This window comes from Clinocottus analis, unplaced genomic scaffold (genome assembly GCF_023055335.1).
Source record: "Clinocottus analis isolate CAN_PGR_092001 unplaced genomic scaffold, fCliAna1.0.p SCAF_18, whole genome shotgun sequence".
In the NCBI taxonomy this organism is placed as follows: Eukaryota; Metazoa; Chordata; class Actinopteri; order Perciformes; family Cottidae; genus Clinocottus; species Clinocottus analis.
In genome coordinates this window covers 13,027,674-13,047,202 of record NW_027175909.1, presented here as the reverse complement: position 1 = coordinate 13,047,202, position 19,529 = coordinate 13,027,674, and the positions used below count along the sequence as shown (strand labels likewise).

The 19,529-nt window shown below is 41.4% G+C and overlaps 1 protein-coding gene across 3 annotated transcripts; it reads right to left on the bottom strand.

The window, feature by feature from the left end:
* Positions 1-298: 298 nt before the first annotated feature.
* Positions 299-19,434, bottom strand: smchd1 (structural maintenance of chromosomes flexible hinge domain containing 1). Of its 3 annotated transcripts, none has more exons than XM_068581924.1 (49): positions 19,409-19,434; positions 19,066-19,205; positions 18,436-18,511; positions 17,881-18,039; positions 17,695-17,777; positions 17,332-17,444; positions 17,056-17,170; positions 16,563-16,682; positions 16,207-16,370; positions 16,011-16,101; positions 15,680-15,893; positions 15,456-15,579; positions 14,972-15,152; positions 14,615-14,689; positions 14,216-14,413; positions 14,014-14,127; positions 13,602-13,708; positions 13,169-13,251; positions 12,952-13,053; positions 12,440-12,517; positions 10,455-10,568; positions 10,223-10,367; positions 10,010-10,112; positions 9,661-9,733; positions 9,054-9,193; positions 8,817-8,945; positions 8,485-8,703; positions 8,235-8,377; positions 7,760-7,845; positions 7,560-7,675; positions 6,856-7,017; positions 6,620-6,748; positions 6,400-6,479; positions 6,065-6,222; positions 5,827-5,942; positions 5,684-5,745; positions 5,156-5,243; positions 4,909-5,040; positions 4,663-4,818; positions 4,449-4,575; positions 4,026-4,145; positions 3,649-3,728; positions 3,390-3,512; positions 3,014-3,195; positions 1,682-1,791; positions 1,170-1,240; positions 907-1,075; positions 657-815; positions 299-544 (listed from the first exon to the last, which is right to left on the bottom strand). In XM_068581924.1, exons 2-49 carry the CDS (start codon positions 19,198-19,200, stop codon positions 462-464), a joined length of 5,907 nt encoding a protein of 1,968 aa, XP_068438025.1. In that variant the 5' UTR covers positions 19,201-19,205; positions 19,409-19,434; the 3' UTR covers positions 299-461. The 3 variants fall into 3 exon arrangements, with proteins under 3 accessions (XP_068438025.1, XP_068438024.1, XP_068438023.1); XM_068581923.1 differs by having other exon boundaries at positions 19,358-19,415; XM_068581922.1 differs by lacking the exon at positions 19,409-19,434 and adding an exon at positions 19,295-19,316.
* Between the last annotated feature and the right edge of the window lie 95 nt (positions 19,435-19,529).

The following is a 19,529-nucleotide window of genomic DNA, read 5'->3' as shown; positions in this document are numbered from 1 at the left end:
GTGCGGGTGCGCGCGCGCACACACACACACACACACACACACACACACACACACACACACACACACACACACCAAAGACCACACTCAACTCTCCTTCAGCATCCAAAAACACAATGTCAGAGGATTACATGATTTCCGGAGGCCTAAACTCGGGTAATAATTGTCTTGGTTTTGGAGAAGCACCGTAATCATCCAGAGCGAAACATGCGCGCGCATGTCAATGCCTTCCTGCCCAGATGCCTCAAACTAAGATATAGATGTACAGAAATAGAAATAATGACACAGGCAAAACAGATCATAGGAAATTTGTATTCTTTTTTATAGAAATAATAACGCCACTTGTTGAAGTGAATCATATGTACATGACTTCGTACAAGTATTAAAACATATAAAAAATAAAAATCTACAACTCAAAAGGTGAGCTTTGGTTTGGACGGGTCCTCCTCCTCTTGTGCCGACCTCTACTTTGCTCTCTTTGCTACGAAGCTGGACGGCTCTCCAGCACCTTCAAGACCCCGTTTCACTGGTCTGACTGGTGTTGACACTGGAAGTAAAATACACAGCATTAGAAATCAACAATACTAACAGTATAAAAAAAAGGAAAATATTTTTTGAATTGGACTTCTCTGCCCTTTCAACCAGGTCAACAAACATACCAAGTTGTCTCTCAATCTCCTCCAGTTGTTTCATGTTCTCCTCCATTTCTTCTTGCCTTTTCCTGTTTTCAGAAGACATTATTTTGCTTAAGTGTTCCTCCCGGTCTTTAGCTGCCTGATCCCTCTTCTCCAGAGCTGCCCGGTGCTTCTCCAGCAGATCTGTTCAATAAATTAAAAAAAAGGAGGAATGAATACACAATCTGACCGAACAGGACTACAAACACAAACTTAGAAATGTGAGTGACGTCACCGATGTGTTGCTTTAAAGTGTAGTATTGCTGCGGGATCGGGGCTCCGAACACTTGTAACGCCCCGATGGGCGGGGCTTTGTTCTGTGCGCCTCCGAACTTTCCCTTGGCACTGACCCGGTCGCCCTTCCGGGTCAGGATGGTGGGACACGACTGCTTACTCTGCACCACCTTTAGGACACAGCACATTAAGGAGGGAAAATGACCACGGGAGGGAGGGGGTCGGTACATTCACGGCACGCCTCCGCCGGCGAGCGTCACTCACCGCCTTTCGGTAGTTGTTTGCCGAGTCCAGGTCATCAATCAGAATAGTGTCTCCGAGGATGTTTTTGAAAGCTGCAAAGAAAGCAGGAAACATTCGGAGCCGTTTGGACAAATGTAAACGTTCATAACTTATTTTTCGACTGATGCTACAGAAGGAAGAGGAGATGGAGACTGAAGCGCTTTACTGAGATGGCTTCTGATACATGTCCAAAAACGACAGAAAATCCCTGTATTAAAAAGCAAGTTTAATGTGGAAAAAGAGACTCAATTTCTGCTCCAGTGACGAGGCCCCACGATGAGAAAACTCCCTCCACCCCTGTGAGGTTGGGTCCCAGATGGAACCATTTATCCAGGACTCAACAGGAGTAGACGGGGCATGTAGGAAATACCAGAACATCAGCTAACACAAAGAGACCTGGGAACCCTCTAAACGCCCCTCAGGACCTCTGGACTGAGGTCAAAGCAATGGAAGAACAGCAGCCATGTTACACTGATCCATCTGAGGGAGCTCACCAGTGACACAGCTCTTTTGGTTGAGGGGGAAATGCAGGAGGTCCTTGGCGAAGAGCGGGTTTCCAGGGGGGTCGAAGAGCATGCGGCCATTTCTTATGTGTGGCATCGGTCTGTGAGCAATTCAAGCGTTAGTACATGCCGAGTTGATATGGACATTGTTTTACAATTGTTTTAAGTTAGAAAAGCACAAAACATGCCCGACAGCTTCCCCGGAGCCGACAAATGTCTTGTATTATCAGAACAAGAGTCTGAAACTCAAAGACTTTACAGTTTATTGTGATATAAAAGCAGAAAGTCCTCACGTTGGAGAAGCTCCAATAAGCACGGTTGTGTTTTTCAAAATGACTCAAACAATTGTTCCATTCTTAGAATAGATCCCAATTAATTTCCAAACAATCAGGTCATCGTTTCAGCTTCTATGTTACATTATTGGTACATCATTAATTGGAAACAATAACAATAATCCATAGTTTAAATCATTTGAACTTCCAGCTTCTCATTAGTGAGGATTTGTTGCTTTTTTTTCTCTCTCCTGTGAAAGTTAATTGAATCATTTTGGGGTTTGGGACTCTTCGTGTAGTGAAAGAAGACAGACGGAGAGAGGCCACATTGAGCTTTCGGAAATTGTTACTCAAACGTTTGACATTTTATATGTTTTTATAAAAACATCTGCACATCAATAAATAACACACAAACATTTGTTTCAGCCCAAATATTAATGTGACGCAGACTCAAACACAACACTACTGTAACATAGACAACAGTCTCGTACGATCTAAAACTGTGCAGCACGGGCTGCTAAATAGTGAGCAAGTCATTTGTCAACATGTGTTATTTACTCGCCATCAAGAGGAAGCTGCTCTCTCTATATAGTAATCATTTTAGTCACCTCTATCTGTACTTCATGAATAACAAACCCTGAAGTCTTTTGCATTTAACGAGTTGTTGTCCACATTTCAAAGCATGCATTCATTTGCATGATCATTTGCTTTAAATTTGAATGGATCTGAGCATCATCCTGATGGTGCATGCAGTCATTCTACTCGTTCTATTCTGTGCACACGACATTAGTTGCAGGTCTGCCAGAGGAGGGATCACTCTGTTGATCTTCCTCCGGTATCTTTCTAAACAGTCTGTTCAGCGAGGAGGTGCCACACAATCTTTAAATTACTATTGTTGGAAGGCTCTGCTTCATAATTAAAAACTAGAACCGAGACCGCACAGGAATGTCATAGGAAAGCAACTCGGGCACCGACACCGACACCAATATCGTGTGTGAACACAAACGCGGTTCTTTAAAAAGACACCCGTCGGTGGCGCAGAAGGATTTACCTGTTGCCCGGGGGCAGAAAAATATTTTCCAGGGGCATGACCTGCTGCCGGCCGCCGGTGTATTCGTAGATCCTCGTCGCTGCTGCGACTGTTTGGGTGATGATGCAATCCATGTCGCCCCTGATATGCCAGGAGATGACCCTCGCGTCATCGTCGTTCTCAACAAAGGCCAGGTGGCCGACCTGGACCCAGAAGGTAAAAGGGGAGAAATAAACCGAGGGGGGAAAACACACTTTCGTCGGTCCGGCAAAGCTTCTTTAAAACTCACACATCAGCACAAACAATGATTGGACACATCTGGATGGAGTTCCCCCTTCCTTGAAATCACTTTGGGTTTGTTAGGGTGTGAAGCAAACAGTCTTTTCTCTGATATTACCATTCCCAAAACATCCTGCTGCCCCTTGAAGGCATCACGGATGGAGCAGACTCTTCTGGGTGTGTTCAGGATCCTGTAGGCTTCAGTTTCCTTTTCTTTTAGGAGCCTGTCAACATCTGGGGTCTACACAGAATAACACATCTGCAAATGTCACCTCCCAATAAACATGTATGTATACATACACACAGTATAAACATAAATAAATAAAGGAGGTTTCTACATATGCAGAAGTTAAGTGTGAATAGATTTAACATCTTACCCCTTGGTAAACGTACACGTTCCAACTGATCAGATCATTTCGAAGGGCTTGCTCTTTTTGACTTGCAATCAGGTGCTGATCTGTGATGGAAGAAGTACATAATAATAATAATAATAATAATAATAATAATAATAATAATAATAATAATAATAATAATAATAATAAAGCACAGACACAAGTTATGTTACGTAAATACTTTCTTAAACTATCAGAAAGTTCCACATTTAAGATACAAATAAATACGGGTTCTTGTGTTTAAACAAGATTGAAGAACTTTGGCTTTGTTTGCAAAAAAAACAAACACACAATTGTCTGTTTGTACACCGGTTTCTGGCGTATTGAAAAGAAATTTGAAAAAAGAGGAAAGAAAATCTTACTGGTCAGCAACTGAAGGATTTCTTGTAATGTAGAAAAGATGACTTTGCTTTTAGAAATTGTGGTAATGAGCTCATTTTTCTTCACGGACAGCTCAGACATTTTTCGTTGATTCTCCGCATCTGAAAATCATTAAAAAAAAAATCAACAGACAAACTTTACCGTTATGACTAAAACCATGGAGAAATGTTTTCTTAGTTAAGTATTTGACTCTAATGTGTCAGTAAGATCCTGCAAGGATTAACATTTTAGATGATAAATCAGCTGGTGATGCAACATGATAATATCTACTACTATAACTAAGAGACTACATCTGCAAACCTGAGCAAATAAAACCCAAACTCTGGATAGACAATCTAATCATGTGTGAACATATGATACACGTCTCATATCAAGCACAGATCTCAAGTCTTTTCATGCCATACCATTGGAATAATGGAAGGGGAGCTCAAAAGGCGCCAGGGGCGTGGGAACTATTCCCACTTCAGGTTTGAAGAGGAGGATGTATGTACTTCCATTCTCGCCGGGGCTGTTCTCCATCATAACGAGCCTCTGTGGAGGAGTAATTGAAACAATTATCACGTGTGCAATATGCATCATGGCGCCGTCACAAAGTAAAAGCTGTGTCGGGTTACTCACATTAATGTGGGCCTTTCCTTTTATCAATCTTACGGTCACGCTGTTGGTTTTGCCTTCAAACAGAGGGAGCTTTTTGTTGCCGTCGCCACTGGAGTTCTTCATAGAAACGACCAGCTTCCCGTTCAGGTCCTGTCCCGCTGGGTTTCCAAATAAATCCTGGAACCAGTTAAAGCTGTTAATCAGCTGATCAACTACAGAGCTTTAGCCGGTTCTGCTCTGTTGCCATACATGAATATTCGTGCTCACCATTATACTCAGAGTCATATTCTCCACCAGGGTTCGGTTGGCGATGGCTTTGCTGTCAGAGACAACTGGGGTCTGTGGCTGTGAGTCGGGTCCCAGTTTGATTGGTTGATTGGCCTCCACATTTATAGGAATCTAGGAGGCAGGAATCAGTGCTGAGGTTAGGACCTTCCCGCTTTCCTTTTTTCAACGGGTATGAGAGAGCATCTCAATACGCTGGACGTGTGGAAACGACTTACTATCAACCCACCTGCTTGCTGGACAGGACTTTTCCATTGCCTATTCGTAGAAAAAACTGGATGGTGTACTTTCCAACTTGTTCTGGGATTTCTTTATCTCTGACGTGAGAGAAAGCACAAACAATATTTACATTTCTTAAAGAAACAGTTACCGTTTAAACAAAGGAAAACAGTCCCCTTGTTTTTATACTTTATAATTCATATTTACTGTACTGACATCAGAGTGGTATCAATCTTATCACGCAACTCAACTGTTTTCTAATTAACAATGAACAATACAATAAATGACAAAGGAACTTTGTTTGTGTGCTGTCAAACTGTGAGACTTGAGTGTAAACAAGCTACTTGTGATAGGAAGCAATCTGCAGACTTCATCAATTCCCTCTCCAACTCAATTCTCATGTCTACAGTTACCTCAGAGGTCTGAGCTACAGCCCTCAGAAGCTAAATTGCCAGTCGGCTTCTGATATTGTGCGTTTTAAACATCCTGCAACACCTCAGGCAGAGCAGAACCCGACAGGGTGCAAAAAGCATTTTACCTGAAGTGAAAACGGTCATTCTTTTCATTCCTCCTTGGTTTACTACACTTCAGCTCGGTGGCCTAGACAAGAGAAGTAGTAGTTTAAAAGAAAAGCAAATAAAACAAATCCGTGACAGTCCTTCTGCTTGTGAAGTCCTTCACCGTTGGTGGAGGCGCGTTTCCTGATGGCGCTCCCTTCCACAGGCTCATGGACACGGCAGCGGGGTTAAAAGTCGTCATCGGGCTTCCTTCATCCGACACCACGGTCACAGAGAAGACTGAACACACACACAGAGCTGCTCTCAGTTTGCTAATAGACGCCAAACCGGTCGCATGTCGTGAAATAAGAGCTCCACGAACCAGAGGAAAAGAAACAAAGAGATTTGATTAAGATGTAAACCTGGGAAAACGCTCCCAGCTTGAAACACGTCGCTGGTTGTATACTCCACCGACAGGCTGACGGGCTTGTTGGGGTCAGGTATGACAGTGAGATTCACTGTGGAACCAGAGATGGGTTTCATGTTGAGGGAACCTTTAAACTCAAGCCGATAGGACCCCCTAGTGGAACAACAGAGTAACAACACTCCCATTAGTCACTGGTGGGACTTTAGCTGGGTCCCAATTCAGGATATGTATACAGTATTGGAAATATGGCTGACTGATGATACAATCCCTGATTTGACTCACTACCATTATTGCATTATAATGATAAAAACGCAAGTAAGCGACACTTACTTTGGTCCGCTCACACTACTAACAGTGAAAGAAGCTTCCCCCTCTGCGTTCACGGGTTGTGACGTTACAGATGTCGTCAGCTAGAACAACAAGAGGATCTCTTTACATTTCTTCCACTTTGAAAATGCCGTCACAACTCACAAAGAAGTTCCTTGCCATTACTGACTTTCTGAAAAAGTATATTAAAGTACGCGTCGTTTTTTGCTCGTGGAGCTCTAACCTTCAGTGCCGGAGATGAAGAGCTCAGTATTACCACGACCCGCTGGTCCGTGGTTCGGTTCCCCCACTCATCAAGCAGCTGGACGACGAACGGTGTGTCGATGCCTTGGTCATTCAGCACCTGCAGAGGCTTGGATGAAGAGAGAAAGATGCGCTGTGACAGTTTAACCTGCTGAATAATGAAAATATACGCGAACAAAGATCAAGTGAGCTCTAATCCCAGAGCCCATCCCTTACCTTCTCTGGCTCAGGGACGAGTTTAAGCTTGGCAGGGACTCCAGCCGTCACTTTGACTATGACGCGCTCCACGAAGCTTTTGTAGTTGAAGAACAACTCTCTGGGCCCGAGAGGCCCGGACTGGAACCGCACCCCCGATACCAGAAAAGAGCAGCTGCTCTCCTGATTTAAACGGAGATCAGTAATTAGTAGTGAAAGTATTCAGATCCTCAATGAAAAGTATTTGTAACACAATCTAAAGAATGCTTTATGATAAGTAAAAGTCCTGCATTCAAAATGTTAATACCCAAGTGGAAGTAAGTATGAGCAACAAAATGTCACAATTATGTTAGAAGAGAGCATTTTTAATTCATTTATCAAATACTTTAGGACTAGCATCGAGGAACTTAATTGCCAGCGATTGTGATAATCGTTTGAGTCATTTTTCAAGCAAAAATTGCAAAACATTTTACGGTTCAATTTTAAATGGGAAAATAGTTGTATAATAATATTTTACATCGGTCAAGCAGAGACGGAACAATGACTTTCTATTTAGAGAAACATCTTTTTAATCTTAGGAGGCTCCTTATACGTTTTATGGCATTGCTTGCTTGACTCTTTCATGCATATATTAGGCTGTACTTGGCATTTTTTTGATGTGGAGGTCAGAGAAGAAGACTAAACAATTCATGCGTGTGTGTGTGTGTGTGTGTGTCTTTTCCCACCTGCCAGTCAAAGCTCAGCTTTGACAGACCCGGCTCAGCTTCCACAGCTATGTGCCTCTCACAGCTGGAGGTAAGCGTCTTGGTTACATTATCATACTGGTCCACAAGCTCCAACTCTGCAGAGGGGAAGAGATGCGTGTTATCCATACGTGTGCAACCATATCCTCAAAAGTACAATTTGGGTGAGTTTAGGTACTAACTAATGTTTCCAGAAAGGATTTGACCCAGCTTCACTGTGTTTTGGTCGAGAGTTGCTTTGAGCCGTTTTGGTTCATCCGGACGAGGCCTACGAAGAAAACAAGAGAGGATGAAGACTTTGAAAGATACAAGACAGATATTTTGGAAAATACACTCATTTGCTTTCTTGCAAAGAGTTGGGTCATAAAAGCAATACTACTCTCACGTCCATCACATGTTAAATATGCTTAGCTCAGCATAACACTGGCAACAAGGAACGTCCTGGCGTGGCTCTCTCATCAGACTACATGAGTGTCTTCTCATCCAACTCTTGAAAAAGGCAAATAAGCTTAATTCTCCGATAAGAACGCTACTACTATGATAGATCTTACCATAGAAAATAGTCGTTTGCCGCGATATTAATGCTCTGAATTTCAAATGTACACCTTTCAGCTTGCAAACACTGAATCACAGCTTTGAGTCGAGCATGTGTCTTACACGATGTAGAAGGAGCTGGACACGTTCTGGTCTTGGTAGGACACCTGGAAGAAGAGCGCTGGCTGCACCTGCGTGGGCACCAGTAAGGCCGGCAGCTTCCCCTGGACCAAATCCTCTTTGTTTACATCTCCTGACCAGTTAATCTGAAACAAAGTCGGTGAACAATGAAAAGTCAGCATTCAGATGGGAAGTGGTCCAATACGATGACGGATTAATTGCAGTTATGTATATGTTTATATGTCAGACACACCTTGATCATGGAGGCGATTTTAGCAGTGGGAGGAACCTCTCGACCGGCCTCGTCATACAGCTTGTAGAACAGGTTCTCCAGCGAGCCTCCAGCCAGCCAATCTATCTTCTCGTTGTTCGTCACCACCAAATTGTCATTGGTGCAGAGCTCCATGCGGGACACCCTGGTGCTGGGCAACACCTTCAGCTGCTTCTCCACCAACGGGATCTTCTTTTGACTCTTGTGGGAAAACGAAGAACAGGCGGAGAGACATCACAATCAATTTTTTTTTTTTTTTTTTAAAATCAAGGATTGTTCAATGAAACAGAAAGATTCGTTCTATTTTGACTTACAGGAATCTCAAATTTAACTTTGAGGTTTTGTGGTTCCCCGTTGATTATTTTCAGGTTTATTTGCTTCGTCACCAGCTGTCTCGCTCCTGTGGCGCTGCAGTCGGTCGCCACTGACGGAAACTTCTCAACCTGATGAGGAGAAGTCAACCAACCACATCATTTATTAAAAGGGAAAGGGAGCGTTACAGCCTGTTGTAGGAGTTTTCACACAGACACCTGAAGGACAGTGAACTGTACCTTGCAGCAAACGATCTGTTTGGGATGAGCGGTGATGTTTCCAGCCTCGTCGTGAATTTCAACATTAAACGTGACAGCGTTTCCGTTTGCTACTGGGATCAGGTCGTCGTCTGGCGTCACATGGAGGGAATGTGGATTACCTGAAAAACATCGTCACGCAGCTGAGAAACTATTGAACGTTTCCTCAACTGTGAGGGTGATTATTTACACAAAGAGATACACATCTTATCTTAATGTTCGTAGCAAACAGATGACAGATGGACGATGTCTTATAGCTTAACTAAGCCCCATGTAGCATTCAGTGGGGAATAACATTTTTCTTTTAACTAAATTGACACCAACAACCAATAAACAACAGCCCTTTTTCTGTAAAACGAGCATAACTGTTTTTGAATTACTCAAGATGTTGGAAAATAGAGAAAATGTCCATTACAAGTGTCAATTCAAAATGTTTGTTTCGTCAAACTAAAGAGTCCAAAACTGAAATATCTTTAAAATGTAAAGTTCTAAAACAGTGAGAGACAGTAAATCCTTTATTTGAGAACCTGACGATGATTATTTCAAGGTTAATGATCGTTCTAAAAGGAATACATAATTGCATTTCTACCAGGAAGAAGACAGATCTTAATAGTCTGTGTGTCGATCTTCAGGCCAGGCAGGGTCACCTTCAGGTCATACGTCTGCAAAACAAGAGTACTTTGTCTCTTCTCTTGGGTATCAAGCAATTTCATTGTGTCAAATGTTGTACTCTTATCTAGAAGGCCGAGAAGAAACATTTCTTTTTCGTAAGGTTTGCATCCTGTATGATGTCATGACGTTAGTGAAATGTGGGTCATTGTGAGAAAAACTGCAAAAAGATCATTTGCATTTACGACTTTTTTCTTTCACATATTTGAACCTTTCTAGTAAATCAGGACACTTATATCTTATAATAAGAGGCATTTTGTTTTTCTAACCTGTGATTGTTGGTAATTCAGGACTCTTCCTCTTGCTTTGACCCCGTTGATGGTGAACGTGGTCCCGTGGTTGTCCACCGTCTCGTAACTCACATCCAGGCCACTAATTAAATATTAATTATATAGACAGGATAAGCAAGAACTGCTGTCACAAAACTGCGGTTTAACTTTTTCAAACGACAGTTGATGTTAGAATAAAGGAGAGTGACGCACCTGCACTTCAGTACAGGTTTGAGATCAAGAGGAAGCGTCGCTAAGTGGTCATAACCATCTTTTACCAGGAGAGGAATGTTGAACGGCACCCCGACATGAAGAGTGGTGCTCACTTCACCAACAACGAAGGTCTCAGCACAACCAGCTGTGGAGGATAAAAACAGTGTCCGTCTGGGATTAGGGTATTCAGGGAATTATAATAGATATGACAGTTAAAGTGGTTTTTACTTACCGTTGATGGTGAACTTCAGTTTGAAGCTCGGAAGCTCTCGGCCTCCAAAGGCATTCGCTTCGTTTATCTTCGTGGTTAGGGACAGTGTATATTTCCCCTTGTTGGTCAGAGTTTCTGCAAAAGATGAGATGTTTAAAAACTTGATATATGATCTTTCAGCAGACATAAATACGAGCATCCAAAAGTTAACCAATGTGGTGGGAAAATGAATTAAGAAACGATGGAAATCATTTGTATCCCGTTTAGATCATGTAAATCGTCATTTATTTGTACTAAGTAAATAAATGACACAAAGCACACGACTTCCATGTGTGAGGATAATTGTGTATTGAATTTAACTTCATGTATTCATCATAATAATCTGCTAAATGTCCTCACCGTTTGAATGTGTTATCCAAGCAACGTTACTAAGTACACGAACAACGTAATATCATTACATCCTTTAAATCTCTCTCTTTGTAAAGGTAACAGCTTGATGTAGTGCACAGAAAAACAGGACGGTGACCAGGGGGAAAAGAAAAAGGAGGAGACAACAACAAGTGCAGTCTCCGCTGATGACATTTTTAAAGGGGATGAGGAAATATAGCTCAAAAGGGAGGTGGGAGGGGTCTGATTGATGGCGCAATGGATACTTATGAAAGAATGTCCTTCCTCGCTCCGAGTGATTACACCCACGTTATGGGTAACTTTAACTCTGGTATTTATTTTTTACTTCCTAAGGTGCACGGTGGTCTGACGAGTAAAAAAGATAAGTAGGCCCCTCATGGCCTGGGCGGTAAAACAGAGGAGGCTGGTGATTAATCAGACACCCGGATGTGCGAGCCTAATTTAGGAGCCTCGAGGCGGTAATGCAGGAACCCCCGCCCCAAAGTGATGTGTGCTTCTACACATCACTTCACCATGTCAGCTAATCCAGGGATGAGCTCATTTTGTTTGTACTTTGCGTGATGCAAATGAACCTACTTGGAGAGAAAAGACCCAATCTCCATCGCGTGAGTGTTTGTTACAGAGAGCATGTGGTGTCCAGCCATTGGTCAGATGGCTGAAGTTATCATTTAGCATTAAAACCCATATGTGTATGCAGATCAAAAATCCAACTCACTCCAGTCGCAAAGTCATGATCACTGGTGTCTATAACTACGTGCAAAGTTGTCAGCAGCATCTGTGCGTGCATGTTGTGAACAGGAACGAGGATGTAATAAATGTCCAGAGTCTGTCCTCATGTAACCTCAGTGCCAGGACGAGCAGCACGACAAACATGCAAACTAACGTGATGGAATAGAACCTGTTCAACGGCCTCACGAGCTCCACCTCAATATAAGTTTGATTTGCATCGACACAGAGACGTTAGTCAACCGACGGGGAGTGAAGACTATTCAATCTCATTTGCGAGTCCTTTTGACTCCGGTTCTGTTCTTGTGAAGTGGTGCCTCACTTTCTGTCAGATAGCAACAGTGATTTATTTAATGGGAAGGTATCGTGGGAGGAAAATGTTTGATATCTTAAGCTTAATGTTATGTCTTGTGCTGAAGTCACGTACAGCACATATATCCATCTGCCCCGGACATGAACCAGGTTATAAAAGAGCACAATGTTGTGATGAGTTACATTCATGTGAATGGAAAGCGGCCCACATAGACACAGTACATGAGCTCAATGAGGCATTTCACCACTTAAAAAAAGACAGTACGCTGATAAGTTTCTGGAGCAGACAAAAGTTGACATACTGCTATTCCAGTTTGAGCCAGTAAAGACCAAAGCAGCCAAACACCAAAGGGAAAGTTAGGAAGAGATGAGATATTATGACAAGTAGCGGGTAGATATGGGACCGGAAAAGAACCAGGTGGGAGAAGCAGCTAAATACTTTAAGGAAACCGGCCTGAACTGGTGTACGTGATTGTGGAAAGAGTCATGAACAAAAGAAGACAGTTATCCCGATTCAACCACTACGATGACAAAGGAGAATAAACAAAAGTAAAACGTACCAATTTTTTTGAACCAGAAACCACACTTCGCTAAATGATGGGAAACATAACAGAGAAGCTCTTGATCTCCTTTAGGACCTACACGAGTGAGACAAACATTCACAGGGGAAAAAAAACACTGTTACAAACCAAGAAGCTGGACAACAAAGAATTAGAAAGAAGGCAAAGATCAAGAAGTTAAAAGAAAATTAAATTGTAACAACTGTTTTTTAAGACATTTAATAAGCCTAAATTCTGTTGGTCCTACTTTTAAATTGTGAGCATTTGCCACAGTTTTATAGTCTGTAACTGTAAACTGAACATTTTAAGCTTTTAGACTGCTGGACAAACAAAACAAGCATTTGACCACATGAACTTGAGCTCTTGAAATCATTAAAGCTGAAACTAAGGATTGTTTTTGTTATAAATATATATGTCAATTATTTTCCAGATTAATTAATTGTTTCATCTATAACACTATAACATGACAGAAAATAGAGATAAAAGTTACAAGCAGTGGAATCAAATCTTACTGTGCTGGACGACTTTGAGCTCAACAAGCAGTTTTTTCCCTACTGATGGCATCGTGGATAACGACTCTCCCTTCTTGTTTTGAATTTCGACTTTGAGCGGCCCTGAAATGATACATGAGGAGGAGGGGGGGGGGGGGGGGGGACATTTGGAAACATTAGCATGTCGTGATCATCAGCGTGTGAACCGGTGTGGTGTGAAAACAATGATGCAGTTTACCAAACTGAGTCCCAGCTGGTCGAACAGCATTCTGTGGCCAGGGATTCCCTTCTGGCCAGTCCACTATCAGAAGCTCTGGAAGCCTTAAGCAGACAAAGTATTAAAGTTAGAATTAAATAACTTGACAAAGTCTCATTGGACTTTTACTACGAGGTCGAGTCAGGACAAGGAGATGAGGTGGAGTGGAAATAAAAACAAACAAACTACACGTCTAAAGATGGAATATAGAGTGCTGCAGGGAAGCCATATATTTGTTAACTTCAACAAAAAGCCAATGAGTTTTTTCCATTTGGTTTTGGATTATTGCAGAAAATACGCTCTATGGCAAACAAACGTGTATGATATTAAACATTTTGTTAAGCACAATAATCTTCACTAACAAACACGACCTTTTGATATGTTTTATATTTAGAGCATTTTCCCGACCGCTTACTTGGCGGCGTCGTTGTCAACGTAGTTCTTGATGGCTTCATCGGTGGCGTTCTTGTCAATCTTAGAGATGGCTATGATCTTTATCTTGTCGTAAAGGGCTTTGGGTTCCTGGAAAGATATTTAATTATCACTAACAGGCTTCACAAAAGTCAACAAAAAAAAAAAATTAAACATCATTCAAAACGTATGGATTTAGAGGAGAAACGATTCAACGTTGAGTTGTGACTTGAAATCTTGCACACAGAGATTTCTCCACTCCACGCTACTTTGACCTTGTGGAGGTCTTTGTAGGGAGTAGTTTCCTGTTGCCATGCTTAAGTACAGGATTTCCATGTGTCAGTTGTTTTTCTTGCTCAAGAAACACTTTCGATGCCAGTCAAACGTGTATCGCAACTCCATCATTTCCTCCTTACCAGAACCAGTTCAACCTCTCCTCCTGTGGCAAAGACATCGTCGTCGTATTTCCCGTGCAGCAGAAAGCGAACCACACGACCGTACAGAATGGGCACCGTTTTCTGAGACTTCACCTGTACGAAGAAGGTTGCCGGCTTCAACACAGAGCACGGAACAATGAGAAATATATACACTCAGGAAAAAAAAGGAAAAGATGCTCACGAGTTGGCCTTTTTTGTACACTTTGCCGTCCCATTCGATGGAAGAGAACGTCGCCCAGGGATGCTGCATTTTCTTAGTGGGAACATCTGTCCGTGTTATGGTCTCCACATAGCCCAGGAACTTGACTTGCTTGTCCCATTTCTCATGGCAGTTTCTCAGCCACTGCGTAAGTTCCTTCTGAATGTTACATCTTTGTTTCTGTGCACGCACAATAGAACAGTTCAGCAACACCCGGTACTTCTTTTCGCTTTTAGATTAAAACAAAAAAACGGAATAAAGCTCCATTACAATTAAGATTTCTGACCACTAGAAAAATGAAAGACTGATGTTCTGCTGCTGATCTATAAAACATGCCTCATACTTACAGACCCACATGAGGAACTGTGCTGCTGAACTTACTCTCAACACGTTTAAGCAACTCGATTCAGAGGGGTGTCTAGCAGGACTGTCTTTGACTGATCTTTCTTGCTCACTCTGGGAATACAGTGTACAAAGAACATCACTGGTGGGCATAGTTATGGACCTAATAGTGAACCACAAACAGTTACTGAACATGTCCTGTCTTCTGGTTAGTGCTACACGATCGGGGAGGTAAATAACTGCAGAACTGTTAAAAAAAATAGCATGTCACTTTTTAATGCAATTTTAAATATATACTCTACAGCCACATCTGATTCAGGGGCTACAAAAGCTGTAATGTATTTAACACATGCAATAAAAATGATATTATAATAATATGCAGTTGTATATGCTCACCTGTGAATTAACAACGCGCGTGAAGATGGTGTCCTTCTTCTTCAGCGTCATCTCCAGGTCGAGGAAGGTGAGCTTGTTCGTGGTGACTTTGAATGTGTCGTCACTGAAAAGCGCTCCTGAAATCCGACTGTAACACTCAGTAAGATCCTTTGTTGTTTTAGTCGGAGCGCACCAGTCAAACCTGTCACGAATGATCAGCAAAAAAAATTAAATGGGTCATTCCTGAATAAAATTATGAATTCAGTCAACGTTTTCATCTGCCTCGAGTCTTTTTGCTAAGCTGGCTAACCTTCTGCCGACAAGCTCATATTTAGCGCTGTGACACGAGTTGGATACATTTTCTCCTCTGAAAGGCATATAAGTGTTTGAGCTGTTCATCTTAATTATATAACTCTCACATAAAGAGTGGTCAAAATATATAAACCTTTACAAATAAGTTACATCTGATTTTTTTTAAAAACTTGAATTGGAAAGAGGTGTTTACTCTTGCACTTTGGTGTATGGTATAAGTCGTCCATTCCAGAAACAGTCAAATATTGGGCTCTTCCCTCTTGCCTGACGCCAGGCTCCAGACTCATTATCGTAACCATCTTCGTCATCGTCATCATCTGATGAGCAAAAACAGATACAAATTAGACATGCAGTTTAAACAAAACAAAAATTGGTCACATTTCATGAAGTATATTCAATATTTCTGAGTTAGAATACCGAGCAGAGCATCCGGGTCTTTTGGGTATGTCTCCTTGTCGTAGAGGAAGGGATGATACCGAATGAGTCCCTCCACTGTGCCCCCGTCTTTAGGGGAGGCTGTGAACTCAAACGTGTCGACGGCAGCGTTTATGTACAGAGTCTGCATGTCGTCGTCAACTTCCCTCAGATTCATCGCACGGGGTAACTTGGGAGGCTTCTCGCACAAAGTGATCTGTTTAAAAGAGTCAGGCGATAACATGAGCTGCAACTGCATTAAATTATTAACATGAAAGAGAATTCAAAGTCACTCTTGGCAAGAAAAAAATCTTTTTAAGACCAGCAGTCTCACCTGAATGTCTATTTTAGAGAGATGATTGGAGTTTGTAACGCTATTAATGTCCTTTCCATTGACTCCATGAATGTAATAGTGATAATGGTTACTGAAATATGGATGAAACAGAACTTGAAAATGAATCAAAGTAGACAATTTGGTGTCTGTTCAGACTTTGAAGTGAATATCAGATGATGTGGGTGAATGAACTCACGCTAGTTGCCTGGTCCACACTGTAAAATCTTTTTTCAAAAAGGCGATATGCTCAGGTGAGACTCCCGTGATGACTACGGCTGTGAAGCTTTCCTTCCCACATTCCTCAGCGATAAGGTCATTGAGGCAGCGCTGGTCTTTTTTCACATGTGAAGAGTCACCGGGCTGCAGGACGAGGGTGAGACACGATAACAGAGAATAAAATTCAAATTCCAGAATGTAGGAAATTAAGAGTTCAAACAGTGTGTTAAAAAGAAGCCAGACCAGAGCTTAAAATGGTGGAGATCACTTTGTTTTTTAAGTTACAAGCAAGAATTTACTTTTTTGGAACGGAGGCTTTTAAAATAGAACACTTACCTTCCTGTTTTTAATGACACTGCTGTAAACATCTTCTTTCTCACGCTCTTTTCTCTCAAACTCCTCTTTTGACAGAACCAGCTCGTGAACATCTTGGGAGCCAACTGATTTAGTGATGATCTAAGAAAACAAAGTTAAACCAATCCATGGTTATTTTTTGCTGACTCATTTGAATGGTGATGCAGCACGGGTGCCAACGGACACAGCTCTGGCTAAAAAAGTTAAACCTCAACTTTTGCTGCAACACAATATGACATCATCCGACAAGGTGTTGTGTAGGCCAATCAAATACATGCAAGAGCACGCCCCTCTGGGATGAGTTTGTAACGTGAATGCCAAATTTCTACTGTTAACTCTAAATTGTACCAAAAAAAGATAAAACAAATGCCCCCTTGATAACTTATCTTTGTTGAAAGTTGTATGAACCAAAACATGAAGATTAAAGAAAAATAAATTTAAAAAAAATACATGAACTACATTAGTATTAGTATACCCTGGTCGAGTTTCCGATGTAGAAAACAGCCTGTTTTCCTCCCACTCCAAAGAAGGATATATCACTGTTGAGACTACGACGGACCGGACCAGGCCGAACGTACTCTTCATCCTTCCTGTAGCGAAGAAAAAGAAAAACCAGATGTACAATCAAATTGTACGCATTTAAAATTAAAAGATACAACTATAGAAGTAAACCTTAGACAATCATGGCTGAACTGAAGCGAGAAAGTACAGAAGGTAAAACACACCAAACCTCAAACTATGACCTTTTTACCTGGAAAATTTAGAGAGTCTGTACACTGCCCAGTTTTTGAGCTGTTTGGAGGTCATCCCGCACCCGTTATCTAAGATAATCACTGTAGGTTTTGCAAGAGTTTCATCAAAGACCTGGAGAGCAGAGAGAAGGTCTGTCAACATGGCAGATTGACACAGGCACAGACTTTCTAATTATGTATGTATGTGTATATATATATATATAGTCTAAATATTAATATATATATATATATATATATATATATATATATATATATATATATATATATATATATATATATATATATATATATATATATATATATATATATATACGCACGCACGCAAATGCAAATGCAAATGCAAATGCAAATGCAAAACCAACCATCCGAATCTCTATTGTCCTCATTCCAGTGTTTTTAGCTGTGGCCGAAAGAGAGTTGTCAATCAGCTCAGCCAGTGCGTATGCTGGGAAAAACAATTGAAACAAGTAGAAAGTTATGAGTTATAATATGCAGCTAAATGTCTCTGTCCATTTCAAGAATACTATTTACATTATACAAGGACTTACGCAGTGATGTCTGGCCCTCACTGGTGTAGTACTCGTACATGCCACTCTGGATCAACGTATCATAATGAGGCACAAAATTGATTTGCTCCTCCGTTGCCATTGCCAGAGCTTGGTCCTCCCATAGCAACAAGTGGATGGTGCTGCCATCCTGAAGCTTCTCTAAAATCAAAGCATGAAGCATTTTATCCGTCTTGTGTAAACTTGTAGAAATACCGACTTATAAAACAAACTGATATCATTTAAAACAGACACATTTGCAACAAACTGATGATGACCTTTGCAGATCAAATCAACTAGCACGCTATACAACGGCTTGTTGCTGCAACTTTTGGGCCAGATATTAAACAGGCACCGTTGCTAAATTATTAAAGAGCGTGGTATTGATGAGCTCCAATGTTATAAGCTAAGTAATTTATTTTCACGCTGCAGCATCTCCTCTGCGGACTGTGTCAGTGCTGAAAAGAACAATTTAAAATATGTTTGTTTCATTTTCTCAGCAATAATTTATGGCAGGATGTAGTTTACTTTTGGACCAACAAGGACTGACTTACTTACCAAATTTATCAAAATCCAGGCGAATTCGGTCCGTTGTGACTAGCACAAATGTTTCACGTGGACCGATTGAGAATTTCTGTAATAAAATGTGAAAAAATAACGTTAAGTGTCAGTTCTACGACATCAAACAGCGACTACTGCTGTGGCAACTTAGTTGCAATTGCCACAAACAGGGGAATGTCGGTGGCAACTCTCCAAACCAGCAGCAACTACCATGGCATGTCAATAGGGCCTGCCACCGAAAGTGCCACTGCAACTAAAATACATTATAATATAGATAAATATAAAGTAAGCCCATCATCCAGTATAATATTATGGGTTTAGAAATAAAACACTCAACATATATGACCGATATAACGGTTACACATTACATTTATGAAATAGACAGGGGTTCAGAGACAGGCAGGAAGTTGTAGTTACTTGCAATAATAAACGTAGTTATTTATATTGAACACATGAATAAATTACAGGAGTCAGAGTTCAAATTAAGAGCATAACATCAAATTTTAGTCTAAATATTAATAAAAATGAAGATGGGCTCAAACGTTCTGAAAACCTTCGAAGACAACTCGGTTATCTCACACGTAAGTGAAGCAAAGTTAGCTAGCGTTAGTTAGAGGATATCTTTACCCGTCGCAGAAGTCGAAGAAAGTCATTGTAGTCCAAAGCACTTGTTTCCAGCGTTTGTTTCTTCGTACTTTGCTCCTTATTTTCGGAGCGGCAGTCGTAAACACTGATCATCCTGCGGTCTCTTCCTTGCTCCATGGAGACTGTTGAGAGAAGCTTTCAACTTCAGAGTATAGCTAATGGCGTTAACACGCTGCAGGAGCTGCATGTACATTAAAGTGTGTTTACTAACACAACATGGAACATATCCCGCCTTTGATAAAAACTATATTGAATGTGTCGCCTTTAAACCAACCGCGCCCAGTCGGAGCTCCACCGCCGCGCGCACTGCATAAGAAAACAGTACCTGTCCCTTTAACTGTTGGGTTCAAGCGCTTATGTTTGGTTCTGGCCCTTTAACTGCTCGGTTCACGCGCCTTCTTTTCTACGGTAGCTCGCCGGGGACACGCCCCTATCTACTTCCGTGA